The sequence below is a fragment of the Elephas maximus genome, chromosome 20 (genome assembly GCF_024166365.1).
Source record: "Elephas maximus indicus isolate mEleMax1 chromosome 20, mEleMax1 primary haplotype, whole genome shotgun sequence".
NCBI lineage: Eukaryota > Metazoa > Chordata > Mammalia > Proboscidea > Elephantidae > Elephas > Elephas maximus.
The window spans coordinates 6,861,590-6,883,301 of NC_064838.1; the positions used below are offsets into that span (position 1 = coordinate 6,861,590).

A 21,712-nucleotide genomic window follows, 5' to 3' on the forward strand; every position below is an offset into this window, starting at 1 on the left:
AATTGATGCTCCATAAGATGAACTCATCTGAATATTTAGGTAATGCTATGGGTTGAATTGTGTCCCCCAAAAATATGTGTTCCAAATTCTGATTTTTATGCCTGTGGTTATAATCCCATTTGGGGGTGGGTTGTCTTTGTTATGTTAATGAGACAGGATTAGTGTACAGTGTATCTTGAGTCAATCTCTCTTGAGATATAAAAGAGATTAAACAAGCCAGTAGAGGAGAGATGGGGTAAGATAGATGCCAAGACACATGGAGATCTCCAAGGAACCAGGAAGCAGAAGCTGAAGAGACACAGATCTTCCTCCAGAGCACATACAGAGAGAAAGCCTTCCCCTAGAGCTGGTGCCCTGAATTCAAACTTCTAGCCTCCTAAACTGTGAGATGGAAACCCTGGTGGCATAGTGGTTAACAGCTACAGCTGCTAACAAAAAGGTTAGCAGTTTGAATCCACCAAGCACTCTTTGGAAACCCTATGGGGCATTTCTACCCTGTCCTATAAGGTTACTATGAGTCAGAATCGACTTGATGGCAATGGGTTTTGTTTTGTTTTAAACTGTGCGAAAATAAATTTCTGTTTGTTAAAGACATCCACTTGTGGTACTTCTGTTAGAGCAGCACTAGATGACTAAGGCAGAATTTGGTACTGGAAGAGTGGGGTGCTGCTCTAACAGATAAATAAACTGTAGAAGCAGTTTGAATTGGGTAACAGATAGAGGTTGGAAGAGTTTTAAGGTGCCTAATAGCAAAAGAGCCTAGATTGCCTTGACAAGACCATTGATAGAATTATGGATGTCAAAGGCAATTCTGGTGATGGCTCAGAAAGACGTGAGGAGAGCTATAGAGAAAGTTTCTATCACCTTAGAGAATACATATGGCACCAGCAACAGAATGTTGCTAGAAATGTGGACGTTATATGTGCTTCTGGTGAGGCTTTAAAAGAAAATGGTGAGCATGTGATTGGACAATGGATGAAGGGCAATGTTTTTATGCAGTGGCAAAGAACTGGTCTGAATTGTGTTCAAATGCATAGTGGAAGGTAGAACTTGTAAGTGATGAACTTGGATATCTGGCTGACAAGATTTCTAAGCAATGTCTTAAAGGTGCTGTGTGGTTTCTTCTTGCAGCTTATAGTAAAATGCAAGAGGAAAGGGATGGACTTAAAAATGAACTGTGCAAAAAGAAAACCAATCTTAAAGATTTGGAAAATTCTGCTGTACAAACTAAGGACATGAGCCTTAGAATGTCCACAAATAAGATGGCTACACAATGTTTTGTTTAAGAGATTAAGCCTGTAACTGATGGCTCTAACCAACTACCACAGCAAAAAAACCATCAGCTTAGACTGAAGGGGACAAAGAAAGAATGAAAGGGAAGAATGCTGTCTGCCTCTTGGGATTCTACAGGCAGGAAACAGGCCAAAGGAGCTACACCTGTTTCCTTGCAAGAAAAGAAAAAGACCATACCTGGAGCAACTTGGAAATCAGCAGAACTGTTGGAAGGAGCATGGAAAGCAGGGCCTTCTTGGTTTCAATGGGTGGGGCACAGTCTCCTGGATCTCAAAGGGTGGGGCCACAGCCTCCTGGGTTTCAAAGAGTCGGATTTTTGCCAACTTGGTTCTGGAGTGTGGGGTTGTCATTAAGGTGTGCCAGGGGAATGAGGCGGCTGCTGAAAGATGAAGGAGCAGGGCTGCCATATCCAAGGGCAGAAGAATGAGGCCTGCAGGGGCTGAGGGGGTGGGGTCACCACTCAGATGGACTAGGAGAATGGGGCTGCCTAAAGCTGAGGGAGCAGAGTTGCCATCCCAGTTGGCCTGGAAAGTGGAGCTGAAGTCCAGGGCTGAGGGGCTTACATCCAGAATCCAGAGAGCATGGCCAACACTCAGGGTCTGGAGGCCAGAGCCATTGCTCCAATGGTCTCAGAGAACAGAGGATTATTTTCAAGCCTTGAGTGGTAATGTAGTTTGTTCTCTGGGTCTTGGATTTCCTTGATGCTCATTATCTCTTCTTTCCCTCCAATTTTTCCCATTCCTGTTCCTGTTTCACCATTTTACTTTGGAAACAGGTAACTTCTAATCTAGATTTCACAGGTTCAAAGATTTGCTCCAGGATGGAATATACCTAAAGTCTCACCCACATTTGATTTAGATGATTCAGAAGATGAGATTTGGGGCTTGGAGTGGATTTAAGCCTTTTGGGATGATGTGATGGGTGAATGTGTTTTGCATGTGGCAAGGACATGAATTTTGGGGGGCCAGAGGGTAGAATGTTATGGGTTGAATTGTGTCCCCCCAAAATATGTGTTTTAAACCCTAATCTTTACACTTGTGGTTATAATCCCATTTAGGAATGGTTTGTCTTTGTTATGTTAATGAGACAGGATTAGTGTAGGATGTATCTTGAGTCAATCTCTTTTGAGATATAAAAGAGATTAAACAAGCCAGTAGAGGAGAGATGGGGTAAGATAGATGCCAAGACACATGGAGATCTCCAAGGAACCAGGAAGCAGAAGCTGAAGAGACAAGGACAGAGAGAGAAAAACTTTCCCATGTGCTGGCACTCCAGCCTCCTAAACTGTGAGAAAATAAATTTCTGTTTGTTAAAGCCATCCACTTGTGGTATTTCTGTTATAGCAGCACTAGATGACTGAGACGGGTGCCTAGTTTATGATTTGAACATATGAGGGAGAAATAGAGATGGGCCTACGCTTGAGGACTGTGTTGCTGTTGTTAGCTGCTGTTGAGTTGATTCAGACTAATGATGACTGCGTGTGTTACAGAGTACAACTGCTCCATAGGGTTTTTTTGGCTGTAATCTTAGTGGAAGGACAGGGGGTCGCCCTAAGGGTTATAAGAAGAATTTATACAATTATAATGTATACTCAGATGACTTGTAAAAATGTTGGAAGGCTGTTTTTATTTGCCATGGAGTTGACTCCAACTCATGATGACGTTATATACAACAGAATAAAACATTGCCTGCTCCTGTGCCAACGTCATGATCGTTGCATGTTTGAATCCATTGTTGTGGTTATTGTGTCAATCCATCTCACTGAGGGCTTCCCTTGTTTTTCTTGGCCCTCTGTTTTACCAAATGTGTCCTTTTCTAGCAATTGTTTTTTCCTGATGATGTGTTGAAGTCTCACCATTCTTGCTTCTAAGGGGCATTCTGGTTGTATTCTAAGACTTTTGTTCATTCTTCTGGCAGTCCATGGTATTTTCAGTATTCTTCGCCAACACTGCAGTTCAAACACATCAATTCTTTTTCTCTCTTCCTTTTTCATCATCTAACTTTTGTATGCATATGAGGTGATTGAAAAGACCATGGTTTGGGTCAGATGTACCTTAGTGATCAAAGTGACACCTTTGCTTTTTAAACTTTAAAGAGGGCTTTGCAGTAGATTTGCCCAATATAATACGTCATTGATTTCTTGACTGTTGCTTCCATGGACGTTGATTGTTGATACAAGAAGAATGAAATTACTGACAATTTCAATTGAAGTTGTCAATATTTGGAAGGCACATAAAATATCTTCCCAGAATCATTAAAATAAAGACAAAAGAGAGATTAGAAATATTCTAAGGTAGGATGGTGGCTTCAGGAATGGGGCAGTGTCTTTAATTTGAAAAATACACAATTCTTCCATCCCAGATGAAAAATATTGCCATTGAGAAGAATGTTTCAGGCGTGGTTGTACTTTAGAATTACCTGAGAAGCTTTTACAACCCCCCATGCCAAGGCCACACCCCTGATGAAGGAAAGCAGAAAGGAGAGGGTTTTTGCCGATAAACCCCAAATTTAGCTTTGTGCTAACTGAAAAGTTAAACACAAAGGGGAACGTGACAGATTTCATAATTGGTGAACAATGACATTAGCTTAGTGTCAGGAGTCTGTTCAAGTTCTGGTTTTGCCACTAGTTAAAATTGCAACTATGGCCACGCTGGGTCAACTCCTTCAGTTCAGTTGCCTTGTGGGTAAGATGTGAGATTTTTAATGCAAGGCAGGAGAGTGTTCTCCTGTAAGGGAAAGAAGCAGGGGCTCTCAAGACGGCGAGAAGCAGGAACCAGGGGAAGGAGGCCAGAGCAGCTCCATGCAGTGGTGGGGCTAAAGTCATTAGGGATTGGATCCTGTTGTCCCATGACTGTTGCCATTGCTGTGGTGGCCTTGGCCTTCTCTCTAATCCTTAGTGAAGCCTGGTTAACCTACCCATCTCCGAGTGAGTCCATATTTTGTATATATTGGAAAGGAGGCTGAGTTTCATATCCGGGCCAAACGGGCTGTACCGTGGGAGTACTTGTGGAGGTAGAGACCAAGAGGAAGAGGAGGCTGTGGGAATGGCAGCTGCCAGGAATTTGCAGAAATCAAGAGAGTCATGAGTATGGTGGAAGTGCAAAGTGGATGTACATATCAATACAGCAAGTTCTTTGCATGGTGCTAAGTGAGAAAAAGGAGAACGTGTGTATAGTTTGTGTACACATGAGATACATATACATATATCTATGTCACTATGTACAGTAAGCATGTACACACACAATAATACATGTCTTACATAAATACAGAGGAAACAGGGCACTCAAATACATTTTAAATTAGTGCCTATGATGGGGGGGAGGGGGTATACGAGTAGGGGGTGAGGTTAAAAAAGAACAAATAAATAAATGAAAGGAGAGAGATATTGCACGGACTGCTGATGGTACGTGCTGTGACCTGAGGAGTATCTAAATTCATGGTACTTCACGGTACAAAATAAAGTGAAATAAAATAGAACAGAAGAAAAGCCAGAGGCTTGGGGCCTTTCCAGGCCGTGGCATTGAGCGGTGGGGAGGGCAGAGCGGGGGTGACCTGGGCCTCAGGTGCAGGGCAGCCCGGCCGACAGCAGAGAAATGAGTGTTAGGTTCCTTCTCCGGCTGTTGTTGCCAGGCAATCAGGAGAAGAGGACAGGCCTAGCAGCTGTATTACATGGGAACCGTGTATTTGGAGGAGAGTAAAAACACCTATCAGCACAGTACAACATGTCTTCAAAATGATACTGCTGGGTATCTGCTATATCTTAAATCAACACTCGACTCTAGCTCTGGAAAGGCCCGAGGAAACAAGCAAACAGCCAACTGCCTTTGTTTTATCAGTGCAGCTGGGTTTCCATGGGAAATTGTGAAACTACAGACATATTGTGCGTGATGATTTCCATTTACTGTTTCCACCACAGGACAGACAGAGTGCTCACGCTCTGGGACAGGTCGGTGTATCTCTGCTCGGTGAACAGGGGTCTCTGACACTCCCTAGCCCACGTAAGGCTGAGCTCCGCTACACCAGGGCTCACTATTCATTGTTACCCTGCAGGTAGAATTCTCCCGAGATGGCCCCACATTTTGTACCAGGAATAATGTGATGTCAGGGCCTTCTCTATAAAGCTGTTCCTAGCACTGCCCGTCACCCCTGCAATGGACACTCACATCTTGCCTCCCACTGGGGCTTCCACATGTGCAAGGCTAATCAAGATAGCCTTATCAGTCCCCTCAGTGGCACTAAGCTTTGGACAGGCTTCTTCTGGACTCCAGGCCCCGACCGCCCTCTCACCCGGCCCTTACAGAATCCAGCTGGCCCTAACAGCAAGCAAAAACCCCCAGCAAACTCAGGACTAAATCATGTGCTTGACACGCCCCACTGTTTCACTCCTCCAGTATCCTCCAGTCCTTTCCACCAGCTCACCCCAGCCACTAAAAGTCCCCTTACTCTGTTTCAATGGAGCTGAGTTTGGACTTAGCTCTGGGTCTTTCTCCCTATTGCAATTCTGCTATTGTTAGCAGCTACTGAGTGGCCCCTGACTCCTGGCAACCTTATGTATAGCTGAACCGAATGCTGCCTGGTCCTGGGCCATCCCCATGATGGGGTGTGGATGGGACCATTGTGATCCGTAGGGTTCTGCCGGTTGATTTTCAGCAGTAGATCACCAGGCCTTTCTTCCTAGTCCATCTTAGTCTGGAAGCTCTGCTGAAACCTGTGCAGCATCGTAGCAACACGAAAGCCTCCGTGACAAATAGGTGATGGTTGCGCAGGAGGTGCATTGTCTGGAAATGGGAACTCGGTCTCCTTATTATTGCAATAGCCGTGACTGAAGTCATCCTTGCCTTTTGGACATTGCCCAGTACAGCTGTCTTTGACAAGGCACAGCTCCTACGATGCTTGGTTATGGGCTTCCTGAACTCCTTGATGGCAGAGGCTACTGCGTCTTAACTGTACAGGTACCTAACACAATGATCAGAAAGTGTTTGCCAAATGCTGGGTAAGACGAAGTGCTGACTTGATTTTCATTATATCTGAGAACTCTCTGAGGGGAAGTCAGGCTGGTTAACAAGTAAGTTGGAAATGGGTAGGTTAAAAGGTTAGATAATGAATATATTAAATGTTTTATTTCTTGCTCTTAAGTGTTCTGAACGGGCCTGTGGAAAGTAATCTATAAACTGCCAAAGTCCCTGCATCTTTCCACGGAGGTTGTACAGTTTAGGGGTTAGAAGTGGACCCTGCAACCAGACTGCCTGATTTCTGTCCCAGCTCTACCACTTATTACGGAATTTATCCATATTACTGAACTCTGTATTCCTCAATTTCTTCATCTCCATAATGGGGAGACTAATGGTATCTACAGAGCTGCTGTAAAGCTTCACTGGGGGTGTGTGAAAGTACTGAGGGCAGGGCTGGCTTCCTCACTGGAATCAGTCCCCAAGATGCAGCCGTAGCCTGTAAGTGCCTGAGGCATCTGAGAGCAAGGAGCTCTCCTAGCCCAGGCTCCTGACTCCCAAAGAGAGAGGCAGGCAGAGGGAAAAAGAGGAGCAAAAACAAGCAGTCATACTAGAAGATCATTTTAGGAGGAAAGAGAATATAAAAGGCCCCAGGGGATCATGGATTTACAACACTGTGCTTGAGGCTACCTCTGCATCCCACCACACCTGATCTGGGAACCCAGAACTTGTACTTTCCTACTTCTATTGAAAACAGCCTGCTCCTGGAACGTCTTTTGTCCCATGGCCCAAGGTGGCCAAATCTTACCTATGCCTCCAAACCCAAGATTTTATACCTATTCATGGCACTTAAATTCTTCTGATGTTCCTTTGTCTATTTGTCATATCCCTTGCAAGCTTTTTGATATATGGTTCCTAAATATTTACTCCCATTCTGTAGATTGCCTCTTAAATTTCTTGATAAAGTCCTTTGATCCGCAAAGGCCCCTAATTTTGATGAAGTCCATTTTATTGATTTTGGCCTTTCCTTGCTTGTGCTTTTGGTGTCACATCTAAGAACCCATTGTCAAAAACTAGATCCCGAAGCATTACCATGTTCTCTTGTAAGAGTTTTATGGTTTTTAGTTCCTATACGTAGATCCTTGATCCATTCTGAGTTAATTTTTATATATGGCATGAGGTATGAGTCCAACTTCATTGTTTTGCTGGATGGAGTGGAGTGGGCTGCAGTTTTTAAATATTAAATATTAGGAAGTCCTCAAGGAAACAATATATTTGCTCATGACTGAAAGGAGGTGAGGGAGTTACCCTGAGAGTGTGTTGGAGAGAGCTTTTCTGGCAGAGGACAATCTGCACAAAGGTCCTGAGAAGGGGTGAGCCCGGCAAAGATCACAAGAGGGGGCAGGGAGTGGTGGGGAAGGAGGTGCGAGGTAGTAGTGGCAGATCATTTAGGGCTTTCTAGGCCACTGCAGGAAACTCTGTTCGTGTAGTAGTTAAGTGCTATGGCTGCTAAACAAAGCGTCTGCAGTTCAAATCCACCATGCGTTCCTTCAAAACTATGTCTCAGTTCTACTCTGTCCTATAGGGTCGCTATGAGTTGGAATTGACTCGACGGCACTGGGTTTGGTTTTTGGTTTGGTTAGGCCACTGTAAGAGCCTTAAGAAACCACAAGGAGGCTCTGAGCAGAGGAGTCCCGTGACCTGACATATTTTAAGAGGAGTACTTGGGTAGATATGTGGGAATAGATTGACAAGAGGGGAAGCAGGAGACCACTTATGGGAAACCTGACTGCTGTAGTCTCGGTGAGAGGGATGGTGGGCCTGACTGAGGAGACAGTGATAGAGAAGGTGAGGTGCAATCAGATTCTGGGTATCACTGAAGGAAGGTCCCACAGAAGGGAAAGACGGAGGTTACAGATGGCCTGAGCAGTGGAAAGGAGGATGGTTTTGGAGGGAGATCAGGGACTTTTATGGTATTGAGTTTAAGATGCCTTTTAGACATTGTAAGAAAACTTATCTGAAACTTTAAGTAGGCAAATAAGATTACTGGGTGTTCTTCCAGTGCAGTGCTAGGTTCGATTCTTTATTAACTGGGCAATTTTCAACTCTGTAGAGGTAGACCTGTCTTACAGATTTTTGTCTGGTGGAGCAGATAACCCCAAGGTTACAGTTTATGGCCCTGTTGGACCTGTAACCTGGAAAACTTATCCTTAATTTCCTTGTTAAACTGTCTATATACAACCAACCTCTCAAATGATTTGGGGGCTGGTTTTAACACCTCACTGTTTCCCTTTAATTAATGAGGTAAATAAAATACTTGACACATGCTTATTTTTTTTTACCTGAAAATTGACTTTTACCTTTTTTAAAAATTATGTTTTAATAACCCCCAAGTGGAAATGTTGGTAGGCAGTGACATATGTGGGTGTGAAGTTCAGAGGTCAGGTCTGGGCTGAGAGAAATCTGGGAGTTGTCACCATACGGAGGCATTTACAAACAGGAGGCAGGAGGACCACCATGAGCCAGTTCTGTTCTCTGCACATTATCTTGTTACAGATTGAATTGTGGCCCCGTAAAATGTGTATCAAGTTGGATAGGCCATAATTCCCAGTATTGTGTGGTTGTCCACCATTTTGTGATCTGATGTTATTATCCTACATATTGTAAATCCTAACCTCTATTAATTGAGCCCTAGTGGCTCAGTGGTTAAGAGCTATCGCTGCTAACCAAAGGTCAGCAGTTCGAATCCACCAGCCACTCCTTGGAAACCCTATGGGGCTGTTCTACTCTGTCCTATAGGGTTCCTTATGAGTCAAAATCCACTCAGAGTCAACAGTTTTTTTTTTTAATGATGTTAATGAGGCAGGATTAGAGGTAGTTATGTTAATCAAGCAGGACTCAATCTATAGGATTAGGTTGTATCTTCAGTCAGCCTCTTTTGAGATATAAAAAAGAGAAGCAAGCAGAGAGAAAGAGAGGGACCTCATACCACCAAGTAAGAGCCACCAGGAGCAGAGCACGTCTTTTGGACTAGGGGTCCCTGTGCTGAGAAGCTCTTAGACTAGGGGAAGATTGATGACAAGGACCCTCCTCCAGATCTGACAGAGAAAAGACTTCCCCTGGAGCCAGCACCCTGAATTAGGACTTGCAGCTGTCTAAACTGTAAGAGAATAAATTTCTGTTTGTTAAAGCCATCCACTTATGGTATTTCTGTTAGAGCAGCACTAGATAACTAAGACACTTGTTTAATCTCGATAACCACCTGCAAAAGTAAGCTCTTTCATTATTAACATTTATCTCCATTTTACAGATGAGGAAACTGAGGCAGGAGAGATTGAGTAACTTGTCCAAGGCCACAGAACTAGGATTTGAACCCCAGCAGTTTACTAGAAAGCCTTCACTCTAAACCAGTGGTCCTCAAGCTGGGTACATTTGGCAATGGCCGGAGGCACTTTTGGTTGTCATATCTGGTTGGGGGGTATATAGTAGCTAGAGGCCAGGGATGCTGTTAGGAATCCTAGAATGCACAGGAAAGCCCCAACCCCCCCAGCAAAGAATTACCCCATCCAAAATGTCAACAGTGCTGAGGCTGAGAAAGCCTGTTCTAGACCATATTATACTGACCTTTCAGCCATGCTCACCGACTCCTGTCTGCTCCACCCTTCTTCATGCACTTACCACACTCCAATTAGTTACGGGCTTGTAATAATCTGTTTAAGGTCTACTTTGCCTCTAAATCATAAGCTTCATGTGGGTGGGGTCCTGCTTTGTTTACCACTCAATTTTCAGAGCCTAGTCTAGTGGCTGGCAAATACTAAGTGCTCAGTAAATACCTCCTCAGGTTTATTATATAATTTGCGTGACAGAGGAGGAGTTTGAAAGGTGTGGCATATACATACTGCAGATTTCTATTGCATAGAGAAAGCATTTACACAAGTTATGCTTTGGAAATTAGAGCAAGCTAAAACCCTGAAGCCCAGCATCCACACTGCAAGTCCTGACTGAGGCTAATTTTTCATTGCCCTTGGAGCTAATCAAGCCTGAGGAAACAGCCTCACCAAATTGACTAAACGAGATTTTCAATTAACTCTAACAGATGGCTTAAATTTTCCAGGTGACTTTCCATATTAACTCAGTGAGTTCTACTGGAGCAGGCCCCCAGAGGCTTGGCAGGGATGGGGGCTTGAAAGGAAAACAATGAGGTATATTATCTTCAGGAGATATGTCAAAGCAATAATCTTAAATTTTTTTCTCTCCCAGCAAAATATTATCAGCCAAATCAATTCAACTCCCCTGGCCAATGCCCACTGAGGGCTGGCTCCCCAAGGGTGAACTGTCAAGAGTCACATCCTGGGACAGCTCTGAGGACCGGGTTCATTAACCCTCTGGAGAGAATTTGGCCCTCTGGACAAGAGGGAGGAGACCAGTCATGGGCAACAAGAGAGAGGTAGCAGCAAATCCTTTGTAACTGTGATTCTGTGCTTTGGCTGTCGGCCTGAGGACCTTACAGTGTTTTAAGTTTCATTGAAGGAAAGGTTTGAAAATACCTCAGTAGAATTCTGCCGAGGCCACAGGTTGCCAAAAAAAAAAAAAAAAAATGCTTCTGAGCAGATGGTCTAGATGTGGGCATTTGGGCCTTGCCATTGCAGGAAAAGAGGAAAAGACCTCACCATCTAGAGATGACAACAAGCTACCAAGTAGCCAAGACTGAGCCCTGAGCAGGCTTATGAAGGGGCAAGAGTGGTTGGGTCACAGCTCCAGCCCTCCTGGACTCTGCCAGACCCCCTGGACTCGGCCAGAGTTCTGTAACAGAATGTAAAGACCCGGGCTAGAGGTATGGCAACTTTTGGATTGGGTATTTGCTGAGCCTCAGAATAAATCACTCTTGGCTTGAATAATTCCATTTATGGAATTACAGGAATCTATAATTGAGTGGATCCTGGTGCCATTACAATTTCTGTCTCTTGGTTGCGTGTCCCATCAACATTCTCAACAAAGGCCGGTTTAGTGATGACATAACTGAGCTGTGGAAGTATTCAGACCACTTCACTTACAGAGATCCTACACAGTTTTTTTTTTTTTTATTAAAAAACAAATGTCAACCCCAAAAAACATTAATAATAAGAGGACCATTACCTTTGTCAATATATTCCACCAACTACATACACGGTTACCTTACCACTAGGACACTTGGCCTTATTAGAACAGGATTCACCACTAAGTTCCCGTAGCTGACAAGTTACTGTAGCTCTGAAAATGGGGCACCATTTATGGAGAGTCTCCTTACACGGACTGCCTTGGAAAGAATGTTCTCCAACATCTACTGTGTGTAAGGCAGTATGTCTCCTACTAGGGACACACAGTTGGATGAGATATGGTCCCTTCCCAGAGGAGCCCAGTCTTCTGGGGAAGATCATCTATCCCTGATGTAAGTAAAAAACAGCAGTACTTACTCAGTGATATTTTCATAGAAAACTGGATCATAAAGAAGTAAAGAAAACTTTTAAAAATATACCTTTTTTGGATGTTTAGTAATTAAATAAATATAAGACTGAAAAGACCACGTCAATGAACATAAATTATGCATATATATACTAACATAATATAGGAAAGGAAGCAAACCTCATTCTTGGATCGTCCGGTGGCATCATTTCCAGGTCATGGGTAGGTCCATTTAAACCAATTACATGTAACGAAATACTGGGGTTTTCACATCCAGCCTGGGGAGTTAAGGGGAACGGAAACATGAATAAGCAAACCTTATCGGTGCTTGAGCTCTGCAAAGTCTTTCCCCGGCAAATTCACAAGCAGAACTCCAGCTGCCCTGAGGCTCAATATCAAGAGGCAAAATGTATGCTGAGAAAATATAATTACTGCTTAGAGTTTCAAAATGGACAAAGAGATAACTGGGTCAATCTCTTTTCTTCCTCAGGCTTCCCACTTACTTCCCATCCCATTCAACTCCCCCATACCCCCAGGTTAACAAGTACTACTCCACTTGCTTGATCACCATGGGAGGGGGAAAAGAAAACTAGACCAGGACTAGAAAGGAAAAACTGGACACAGTGCCAGGAAGAAGAGAGCTAGAGGGTGAACCATTTGTGAAGAATATTAAAAATGGAGGTCAGGGCTCAGTGGTAGGGAAAATTAAATTAAAGGGGCTTCTTTCCTGGTCGTCTCTGCTTCTACCCCAGGGTCCCTCTCTCCAGGGAACAAATACCAACCTGGAAGCAGGTATGGAAAGGTGCAGGATTTCCTGGAGAAGAGGACTGCTAGGTCTAGCCTGACACCCTCACCTCCCATGAACACAAGGAATGGCAGGAGAATAGGGGGTCTAACTGCAGAAGGAGTTGCTCAGGTTTTAAAAGGAGGTCAGCTCCACAGCAGGGCAGAGGGCAGTTGGGTTCACCAGCTCGTGACTCTCATTTGGGAGTGGGTAGGTCTGGGCAAAGAGGGTCAGAATTCTGTTGGCCAGAATATGTTGACTTTCTGTTGAAACATGAACTGGCAAATGTTGAGCAATCTGAAGTGTTGTGAGTTTGCACTTTTGAGCATCTGTCCCTGAGTTCATTGTACCATCAAGGGGGACCCACTTTTCTGGATGTCACATTCATCACTCCTATGTCGGGGGGCTTCCATAAAAGGGACCACCTTTAAAATCATTCCATCTCTAGGGGGTCAGAGGAAGATGAGGCAGGCACTAGTGGTGTGTGCGTGTGCATGCGTGTGTGTGTGTTTGGAAGAGGACAGAATAATTCTGCATCATTCCAATACACTGTTCTCTACTTCCAACTAAAACCCTGGACTCTCCACATAATACACAGTAAGTCCAATTAAGGTTAGTGGGAGGAGGAATGAAAGAACTCTGTCAAAAGGCAAATGTATGTTGTGTGCTGATGTCTAGATGCTCTCAGAATATAAAACCGGCAGAGACAAGGCTGTGGCCTCAGGGAAATGATGCTCCTCCATCCTGGACCCCCTTGGGTGTGGGCAAGGAGTCTGTATTAGGGTGTGCTTCCTGTTTCTGGCTTGTGCCTCTGGTGGCCTCTGTGGCCTCACTTATATACTATTGGTCCTCTCACACACACTATACGCATGCTTAAGGAGGATTTATGGTGTACGGGGCATATGATATTAGGTTTCAGAGATCTCTGACGGGCCATGATGCTCACTGACAGAGGCTGGAGGACTTCTTCAGATGCAGCAAGAAAGGGAGCTCAGCCCCATTACAAGGTGGGGCCCCAGTGACCATGGATAGTCTAGAGAAGTGAGGGGTAGCCAGGACTGTTGTCCATGTGTGTCCCTAGGAGCCGCATCTACGCTCAGGGGACATCAACCTCTCTTGTCTGCCGAGTGGGCTGCAGAGGGTTTACCATCAGGCCCTCCCCTTACCCTGAGATTCTGTAATTTGGTAACAGAGAAAAGTTTGGATGTTTCTCCTCCTCCCCCTACTGCCCTCCACCTTTCTTCCCTCCCCTCCTCCCAGGCCGCCCTGCACCCTTGCTGTTCTACTGGCTCTTTGTGCCAACATCTTGGTCTGGGGAAAAAATTAGAGAACAAATGGGGCAGAGCATGACCAAGGACAAAACAGCCAAGCCCAGACCCAGGAGACTAGGGGTGGAGAGGGGTCCATCTGACCTCACAGAACCCAAATTCTAAAACTGGACTGGGGCAGGGTGAGTTTTTGTCACCATGGAATCACAAGTTCAGACAATGTGTTTATTTTGGTTCCAATTATGCTTAGACAAATAGATTAACAGTAGTTCAATTATTTATTTATTTTTAAACATAAACCCACCAACAAATTCAACTTAACAAAGATGGGAATTTAATGCAATGTAATGAGATATAATTAATCTTTTCTCTGTTTTCTGTGTTGCTCATAAACACAGCTGATTATCAGGTCTGAGTCAGCGGGAACAAGGGGAGCCTGATGAATAATGCAAAGAAGTTGTTCTGGAAAAAGAAAGGGCAATTTCATACTCGTACCTTGGGATAGTGGTAGGGCTTCACTGTGGGGTAGACGGAGCCAGTGTAGGTCGCCAGCTCCATGAGGGGGACACGGGAGTCGTTGATGGTGGCGTAGGCGAGCCTTGTGCCATCGGGAGACCACCAGTGTGCGATATGCGTCTTTAGGATCTCCTCTAAGGGCAAACAAAGTAGAGAAATGTGAACAGGCAACAAATGGAGTGGAAACTGGTACTGTACAGGCATGAGTGTGAGCTGGCCAGGAAACAAATGTATCTCCGTGGGGATACTTATCTCCTTCAACCTTCCAGTAGTTCCCACTGTGTCCTGTATCATGCCTTCACCTCATGGGGGCTCAAGAGAGGTCTGAGGATGGTGAACAAATTCCAGGACAGTAAAACTCAATGATTCAAAACCCAACTGAACAAGTAGTAACTAGCTGGAAACAATTTTTTACACAAATTTTAGTAGTATGAGCCCACCAAGTACTTTCTGAACTGAACTGTTATTTCATTGTTATGGATTATGACTTTCACATGATTTGAAAAATGGAGCTAGGGATCAACTTACGCTGACAGGGCACATAAAACCAGAATGAAGTGAGAAAAAGAAGCTTGTGTCAAAGGTTTCATCCCAGCACGTAGGTGTGCAGGGACTCAAGGACACACACTGAGCATCCTCATCCACAGCTCTGTGCAAGGACAGTGTGTGCAAAGACCCATCACGAGCCTCACCGGATGGGTGCAATATCAGTGCGGGAGAAAAACTACAAAGACCCACCTAGAAAAGGACTGAGGTAAAAACAGGATTTTCTTAGTCCTCAACCAGAAAAACGAATCACTCTGCATTCCTATCCCACAAGTGCCTTGACTAACTAGAATTGGAACTACAAATGAGTTTTGTAGGATATTATATCTATTCCAGAAAGAACAATAATGCTCTGTTTTTTAACATGTCAAGAGAAGGCACTTCCCAATTGTAACAAGTAGTCAGAGTGTTAGGAATTAGAAGATCCATTTAGTGCTAAATAACTCCGAGGTCAAGGAATTCTTTCTTGTACATGGCCTGTATGTAGCGTAAGCTAATTCCCACTAGACTTGTTTTTAAAATAATGATCATTATCATTACATAATACCAGTTCTATTCAGCTAGTAATTATTATGTGTATACCATAACCTGTTCCATGTGTCTATAGTGATAGAAAAGCACCTAAGAAACCTAAAACCATGTTGAGAAATAAAAAATGAGTGCAGACAATACAACAGGAGAACAAGAAACCAGTAACCAGTTGCTGTCAAGTTGATTTCAGACTCATAGCGACCCCATGTGTGCAAAGTAGAACTGTGCTCCATAGGTTTTTTTTCCTCAGTTCATTTTTTTTCAAAATTTTATTTATTTTGTTGCTATTGTTGAGAATATACACAGCAAAACATACACCAATTCAACAGTTTCTACATGTACAATTTAGTGACTGATTACATTCTTCAAGTTGTGCAGCCATTCTTACCCTCCTTTTGTGAGTTGTCCCTCCCTCATTAACATAAACTCACTGACCCCTAAGGCTCTTATCTAACCTTTTGAGTTGCTGGTGTCAATTGGATCCCATACAGACAGTTCTTAAAAGTCTAATGCTCAAAGCGGACCTTTTTTACTAGTTAGGTTAAACTATTTGGTTTTAAGGTGACTTCAGGGGATATTTTTGGTTTAAGGTTTAAAGATTATCTCAGGGCAATAGTTTTAGAGTTTCAGTCAGCCTCCATGGCTCCAGAAAGTCTAGAGTCCATGAGGATCTGAAATTCTGTTATATATTTTCCCCCTTTTTTTTTTTGATCAGGATTCTTCTATAGAATCTTTGATCAAAATGTTCAGTAATGGCTACTGGACACCCTCTAGTTCTTCTAGTCTCATGGCAAAGGAGGCAGTTGTTCATGGAGGCAATCAGTGAAACATTCTATATCCTCCTCCTATTCTTGACTCTCCTTCTTCCTCTGTTGCTCCAAGTGAATAGAGAACAATTGTTGTGCCTTAGATGTCTGCTTGCAAGCTTTTAAGACCCCAGGCACTATACAATGAACTAGAAGGTAGAACAGAAGCACTGAACATGTTATTAGGCCAAGTAACTGGACCCTCTACCTCCAAATCAAGGAACCAAATCCCGTGAGGTGTTTGGTTGTACATAAACAGCCTTAGCAGCTACTCTTTTTTTGTTGTTGTAAATATACCATACAGCTTTTTCCAGTTCAACTTTTTTACAGGTGTACAGTCTATTGACAGCAATTACACTCATTGGCTGTGCAAACCTACCCTTAATCAATGGAGTTTTTCCATCACTGTTAACCCCCCTTACCCCTCCCTCCCACCCTGGTAACCATTAATAAACTCTGTTCTCTATACATTTGCTTGTCTTTTTTGTATAAGTGAGGTCATAAATATTTGTCCTTTTGTGATTGGCTAATTTCACTCAGCATAATGTCTTCGAGCTTCATCCATACTATAGCCTGTACCAAGATTTCCCTTTTCCTCCTGGCTGAGTAGTACCCCACTGTACGGATGCACCACATTTTGTTTGCCCATTCATCCACTGATGGCTAATGTGAACAGTGCTGCAATGAACTTCGGTTTACAAGTATGTTTGAGTCTCTGCTTTTACATCTTTTGAATACATACTTAGGAGTGGATTGCTGGGGTCCCAGAGGGTTTTCAATAGCTGATTTTTCAGAAGTAGGCCAACAGAACTTTCTTCTGAGGTACCTCTGGATAGACTCGAACCTCCAACCTTTTGATTAGCAGCCAAGCGTGTTAACCATTTACAGTACCCAGGGACTCCAGGAGAACAGCATGTATTGGAATATAGCCAAGGGACAACTGCCAACAGGAGGAAAAGGCCACAGGAAGGGAGAGAATCAGGACAAGATACAATGGGAGCTGGAGCTCCTCAGGATGGCAAGGGCAGTACTGCCAGGGTGGAGGGCTGGGTGCAGTGCTGCCAGCCAGCCCAGCGTGTTCCCAGGTGTACATTAGGTTAGGTGGCTGGGAGATTAAAGATTTGTCACAAAGGAGGGCTCCAAGGGTCATGTCCGTGGTGGTACTGGTACCGCCAGCTATAGATGCATTTCACAGCCAAGATTGGAGGACTGGAGTTGGGTGACAGCGATGAAACCTGCACACACTGCCCATGGTTCCTCATGGTGGTAGGTGTGTGTGCCAGACCCAAGTCTGGGGGCCTGACTGCCGCCCCCCCCCCCGCCCCAGGATAGCTAGCATTACTGACTTCCTTTTATTACTGGGAGGAAACCAAGATGTCTTGTAGTAGCACTGGCAGGAGCTAGAAAATTTAAGTGTTGTTCTCCTTTTAAAGAATTCTTACCTGTCCTTCAACAAACTTTCCTCAAGCATTGCCAGTAGTCTGCCTAGACTTGCTTGTTGCCATTGAATGGACTCTGACTCATGGTGACTATGTTTGTGTAGAGCAGAACTGCTCTGTAGGGTTGTCAAGGCTGTGACATTTTGGAAGCAGATCATCAGGCGTGTCTTTGAGGTGCCTCTGGGTGGGTTTGAACTGCCAACCTTTGTACTAGAATGCAATGAATGGTTTGTGGCTCTGATTCCATCACTGGACAACACAGCCTCACTACCACAAAGCCAGAGGTGTATCTGACTTTACATCACCCAGAGGCATCCCAGTTCGGCACCTAGTAGCTAAAAAAAAAACTCAGTGAAAAATGAATGGCTGAGCCCTGGAGTCCTGGTTCTTGCCCCAGTTCAGCTGCTATCTCTTTCAGAAGTTCTGAATGAGCCCTTCTCCTGTGTGATCCCCAGGCATTCCCAGCTGTAAAAGAGGAATGAGGAGCTGCTCTCTCACATCTCCTGCCCCCTAACGTCCTGCAATGTGGGATCCTCTGAAACTACGCAGACACTTTCCAGAGCCGACAAAAACTCACAAGGTCTGCTGAGGTAAGCAAGGAGAAAAAAAGGAGTGAAGGCCAGAATTTCAAGGGTTTGTAATTTTCCAGTGTCTTCTGCAGCCAGGAAAGTGACTTTCAGGTGCAAGTTTTGGAATGAGGTGATTTGAAAATGACTTTACACAGTATCGCCTGATTGGTCTGGTGTGTGCGCATGGAGTGGTGAGTAATAGAGACTTTGGCAGATGGTCTGCTGGAAAAAACTGGCACTATTTGCAATGCAATTTGCAGGTGATTCTGCTAAATCACTGCCCTGCAGGCTGGGAAGGAAGGGAAGGAGAGCGGGCTGAGAGCACTGTGAGTGAGCCGAATTCAAGGAACGGAGTGGGGAGAACAAAGCAAACCAACATCAGGAGAGATGAGGTCTGCAGCCATTTCACAGGACTATAACCCAGAGCCAACTCAGAAAGATCCAAAGGAGAAAAATGGTTGGCTGTAACAAAGGCTTTGTAAATGAACACACATTTGACCAAAAAGAAAGAAAAGAAAAAATTCTGCAGAGACAATGCATCTATTTCTTCTCTTTGAACTCAAGGAAATCTCCTGAAACCAGAGAGGTGACAAATCGGTGCCCTTGTGCAGAGTCACACCACCTCCATTCTTGGGGCTGCTTCAGCCCTGCCCTGCTCCAGTCAGTATGCTTGGTGAGAGGCCCCCAGGCATGTGTCCTGCCCTCACATGTCTCATTTTTAGACTCACTTGCTCTAAAGGAAATACTACGTGTTTAGGATTGAATTGTGTCCCCCCCCCTCCGCCCCCACCAAAAAGACACAGTGAAGTCCTAACCCCTGTACCTGTGAATATGACCTTGTTTGGGGATATAGGGTTTTTCTTTGCTGATATTATCAGTTACATTAACGAGGACACATTAGAGGAGGGTGGGTCCTAATCCCTTCTGGGTGGTGCTCTATAAAAGGGGAGAATAGATACATAAAGAGAAACACACAAAGAGCCATGTGAGATCCATCTACAAGCCAAGGAACTTCAAGAAACTCCTGAGGCTTGCCAGAGCTTAAAGAGATAAGGACAGATCTTCCTCTAGAATGAATAGAGAGAGCATGGCCCTGCTGATGCCCTGAATTTATACTTCTGGCCTCCAGAACTGTGAGACAATAAACTCCTATCCTCTAAGGCCACCCATTTTGTGCTATTTTGTTATGGCAGCACTAGGAGACTAAGACCTACTGCTTCAGTCTGACCCACTGAGGGCTGGGTGGGTCACACATGTCACACACGGAGGGATATGAGAGAGAGACAATATGGAAATACGGGGTGACAGCTGAGGCTAGGCCTGAAGCTGGCCTGAGAATAATGTACTTCTGTTAATTTAGCCAGCTAATGCCGGAGTATTTCCATCAAGCTCAAGTCACTGTTTGCAGAATTTGGATGCAGAAAAAGAATCACTCCAAATTATAAAACGTAATAGTTGCAAGGGAACTGAGAGGTCACGCACTCCAGGGAGGACAAGTCTCTGGGATGTGTGTTGGCAAACCTTAACCAAACCCAGACGCGTTGCCATTGAGTTGATTGAGACTCATAGCAACCCTGTAGGACAGAGTAGAACTGCCTCATAGGGTTTCAAAGGCTGTAATCTTTACAGAAGCAGACTGCCACATCTTTTTCCTACAGAGCTGCTGGTGGGTTTGAACTACAAACCTTTCTGTTCGCAGCTGGGTGCTTAACAACTGCGCCACCAGGGTTCCTTTGGCAAACCTTGGTTCCTGTCAATTCTACCCCTCAGCAAAATGATGGGTGATGAAAAAGAAATTCTGCCATGACAAAAGCCCAGGCCGTATAAAACTAGGGTAGCTTTAGTTTATTTTCCCTAAATGTCCTCAAACACGTTGTTCCTTAGTGATTTATCTTTCTGTATGTTAGCTGCTCATTAAAGAGATAATTAAGTATAGAAAACTAACGGGGAAGAAGGACCAGGCAGATGAAATCTTGACATTTTAGCATTAATTACAAATGTCCCTATTCTGCAAACATTTTCTCCAGGATCCTCAGCTTAATGAGGGAGTGTGCTTAAATGCCATGTTCAAGATGTCGTTTGGAAACCAAGTTTCATTGACTAAATTAATTGCATGAACCCTTGCCTTGGAACAAAATGAGTAACTTGCCTTTTTAAGCAAGTACAACTAACTTGTGAAAACTGGAGGCCATATCTTTTCTTCACCTTCTCCGCCCCGTTGGGGGACGATTTTAGAATCCAAAAAGAAAGATATGTTGGGACATGCACTAGTCAAGGACTGCCTCTCTCAAAAAAGGTGGGAAAACTCAGCCAAGCTTAAGCTCACAGTAAGATCTAGGCTGTTTTTGTTTCTTGTCACTGTATTGTAAAAGTCATTATCTCACCATAATTCAGAAACATATTTGAAATTTTAACTTATTTACACCAAACAGTGTTAAAGACATAACCAGTAGGACAAAACCCCTCCGGCTCAAGGTGATAAAGGCCATTCCAACCAAGATGAGAAGTTTTCACATTTTCTAGATTGTTTTGCAGGTGCAGAATACGAGGGGGCCACCAATGTGATTCCATAAATATTTGTCCTGTGTTGCTTAGGGTGGTTCTCATGGGAGCATATCATAATCCTGTGTGGAGGTATGTATGTTTTTGATATGGCTGCTGGGACCCCACTCCAGACAGAAGAATGAGTATTTATTGGGAGCAGGGATAGGGTATAGGCCTCTTTGTTGTAAGGCTTTACAGACAGCTTTGGTGTATATTCTGGTTAAGAATGACAAGTAGAAAACTTCTCAAATAGAGAAACTGTATTTGATTAAATCAGCATTGTATTTTGGAAACTGTCTGCATATGGCCTTATCAGCATATATAAAATATGCTTCTGAATTATTTTTTGGGAGTATACCTTCTGAACAGAGGAACAAGAGGTTCCCTTTAAAGGTCTTTATGACTATGTGGGTTGTAAAAAGAGATCCACATCCCAAGGGCACAGACTCCAGCCTGAGTTAGGGGCTCAGAGGAGTCAGCAGACTTCTGTCCTAAACTCAGTGGTACCTAATTTCTAAGCGAGACCTGACCAGGATGGATTCTATACTACTGGACCAGCCTTAGCCCTAACAGGCCTGGAATTAATCCCTTACCCTTACACACACACACACACACACACACACCTGGCGTTGAGTTTACTGGGCTGAGTCCTGTATGCCCCTGGCACTGCCATCTCCTGCCCCCAGTGGGCTGATCTAGTTGGCATGCCTGGGCTTCCAGTGTGGTTTTTCGATCCAATATGCCAGGTACTTGTTGTGACTAGAACCTTCCCCTGAACCCTAGTCAGATGGTCTGGGGCCCTGATGCTTCTCCCTGCTTGGGGCTGGGAGAAGGGGTGTACGTGTGTTTGTATTGCTCCCAGACCTGGGCTAGAAGCAATGCCTGCCCAGAGTCATGATGGTTCTGCCCTCTAAGCTTTAGCTCCTGCCAGTGTTTGAACTATCACGTTTCTGTAACATAAGTTGGATGTAAAGATACATATTTTATTGTTTAACAAATACCCATAGAGTACTTAGTGCCAGAGA

General features: G+C 44.2%; 1 protein-coding gene across 2 annotated transcripts in view; it reads right to left on the bottom strand.

Annotated features, from left to right (window-relative positions):
* Positions 1–21,712, bottom strand: part of DPP6 (dipeptidyl peptidase like 6) — a 1,223,128-nt gene that overhangs the window by 125,175 nt on the left and 1,076,241 nt on the right. For both annotated transcript variants that reach the window (XM_049862671.1, XM_049862670.1), the window contains exons 9-10: positions 14,232–14,386; positions 11,865–11,962 (exon numbers count right to left, since the gene is read on the bottom strand). In XM_049862671.1, the coding sequence (XP_049718628.1) occupies positions 11,865–11,962; positions 14,232–14,386 (253 nt within the window). The remainder of the gene's footprint in view (positions 1–11,864; positions 11,963–14,231; positions 14,387–21,712) is intronic.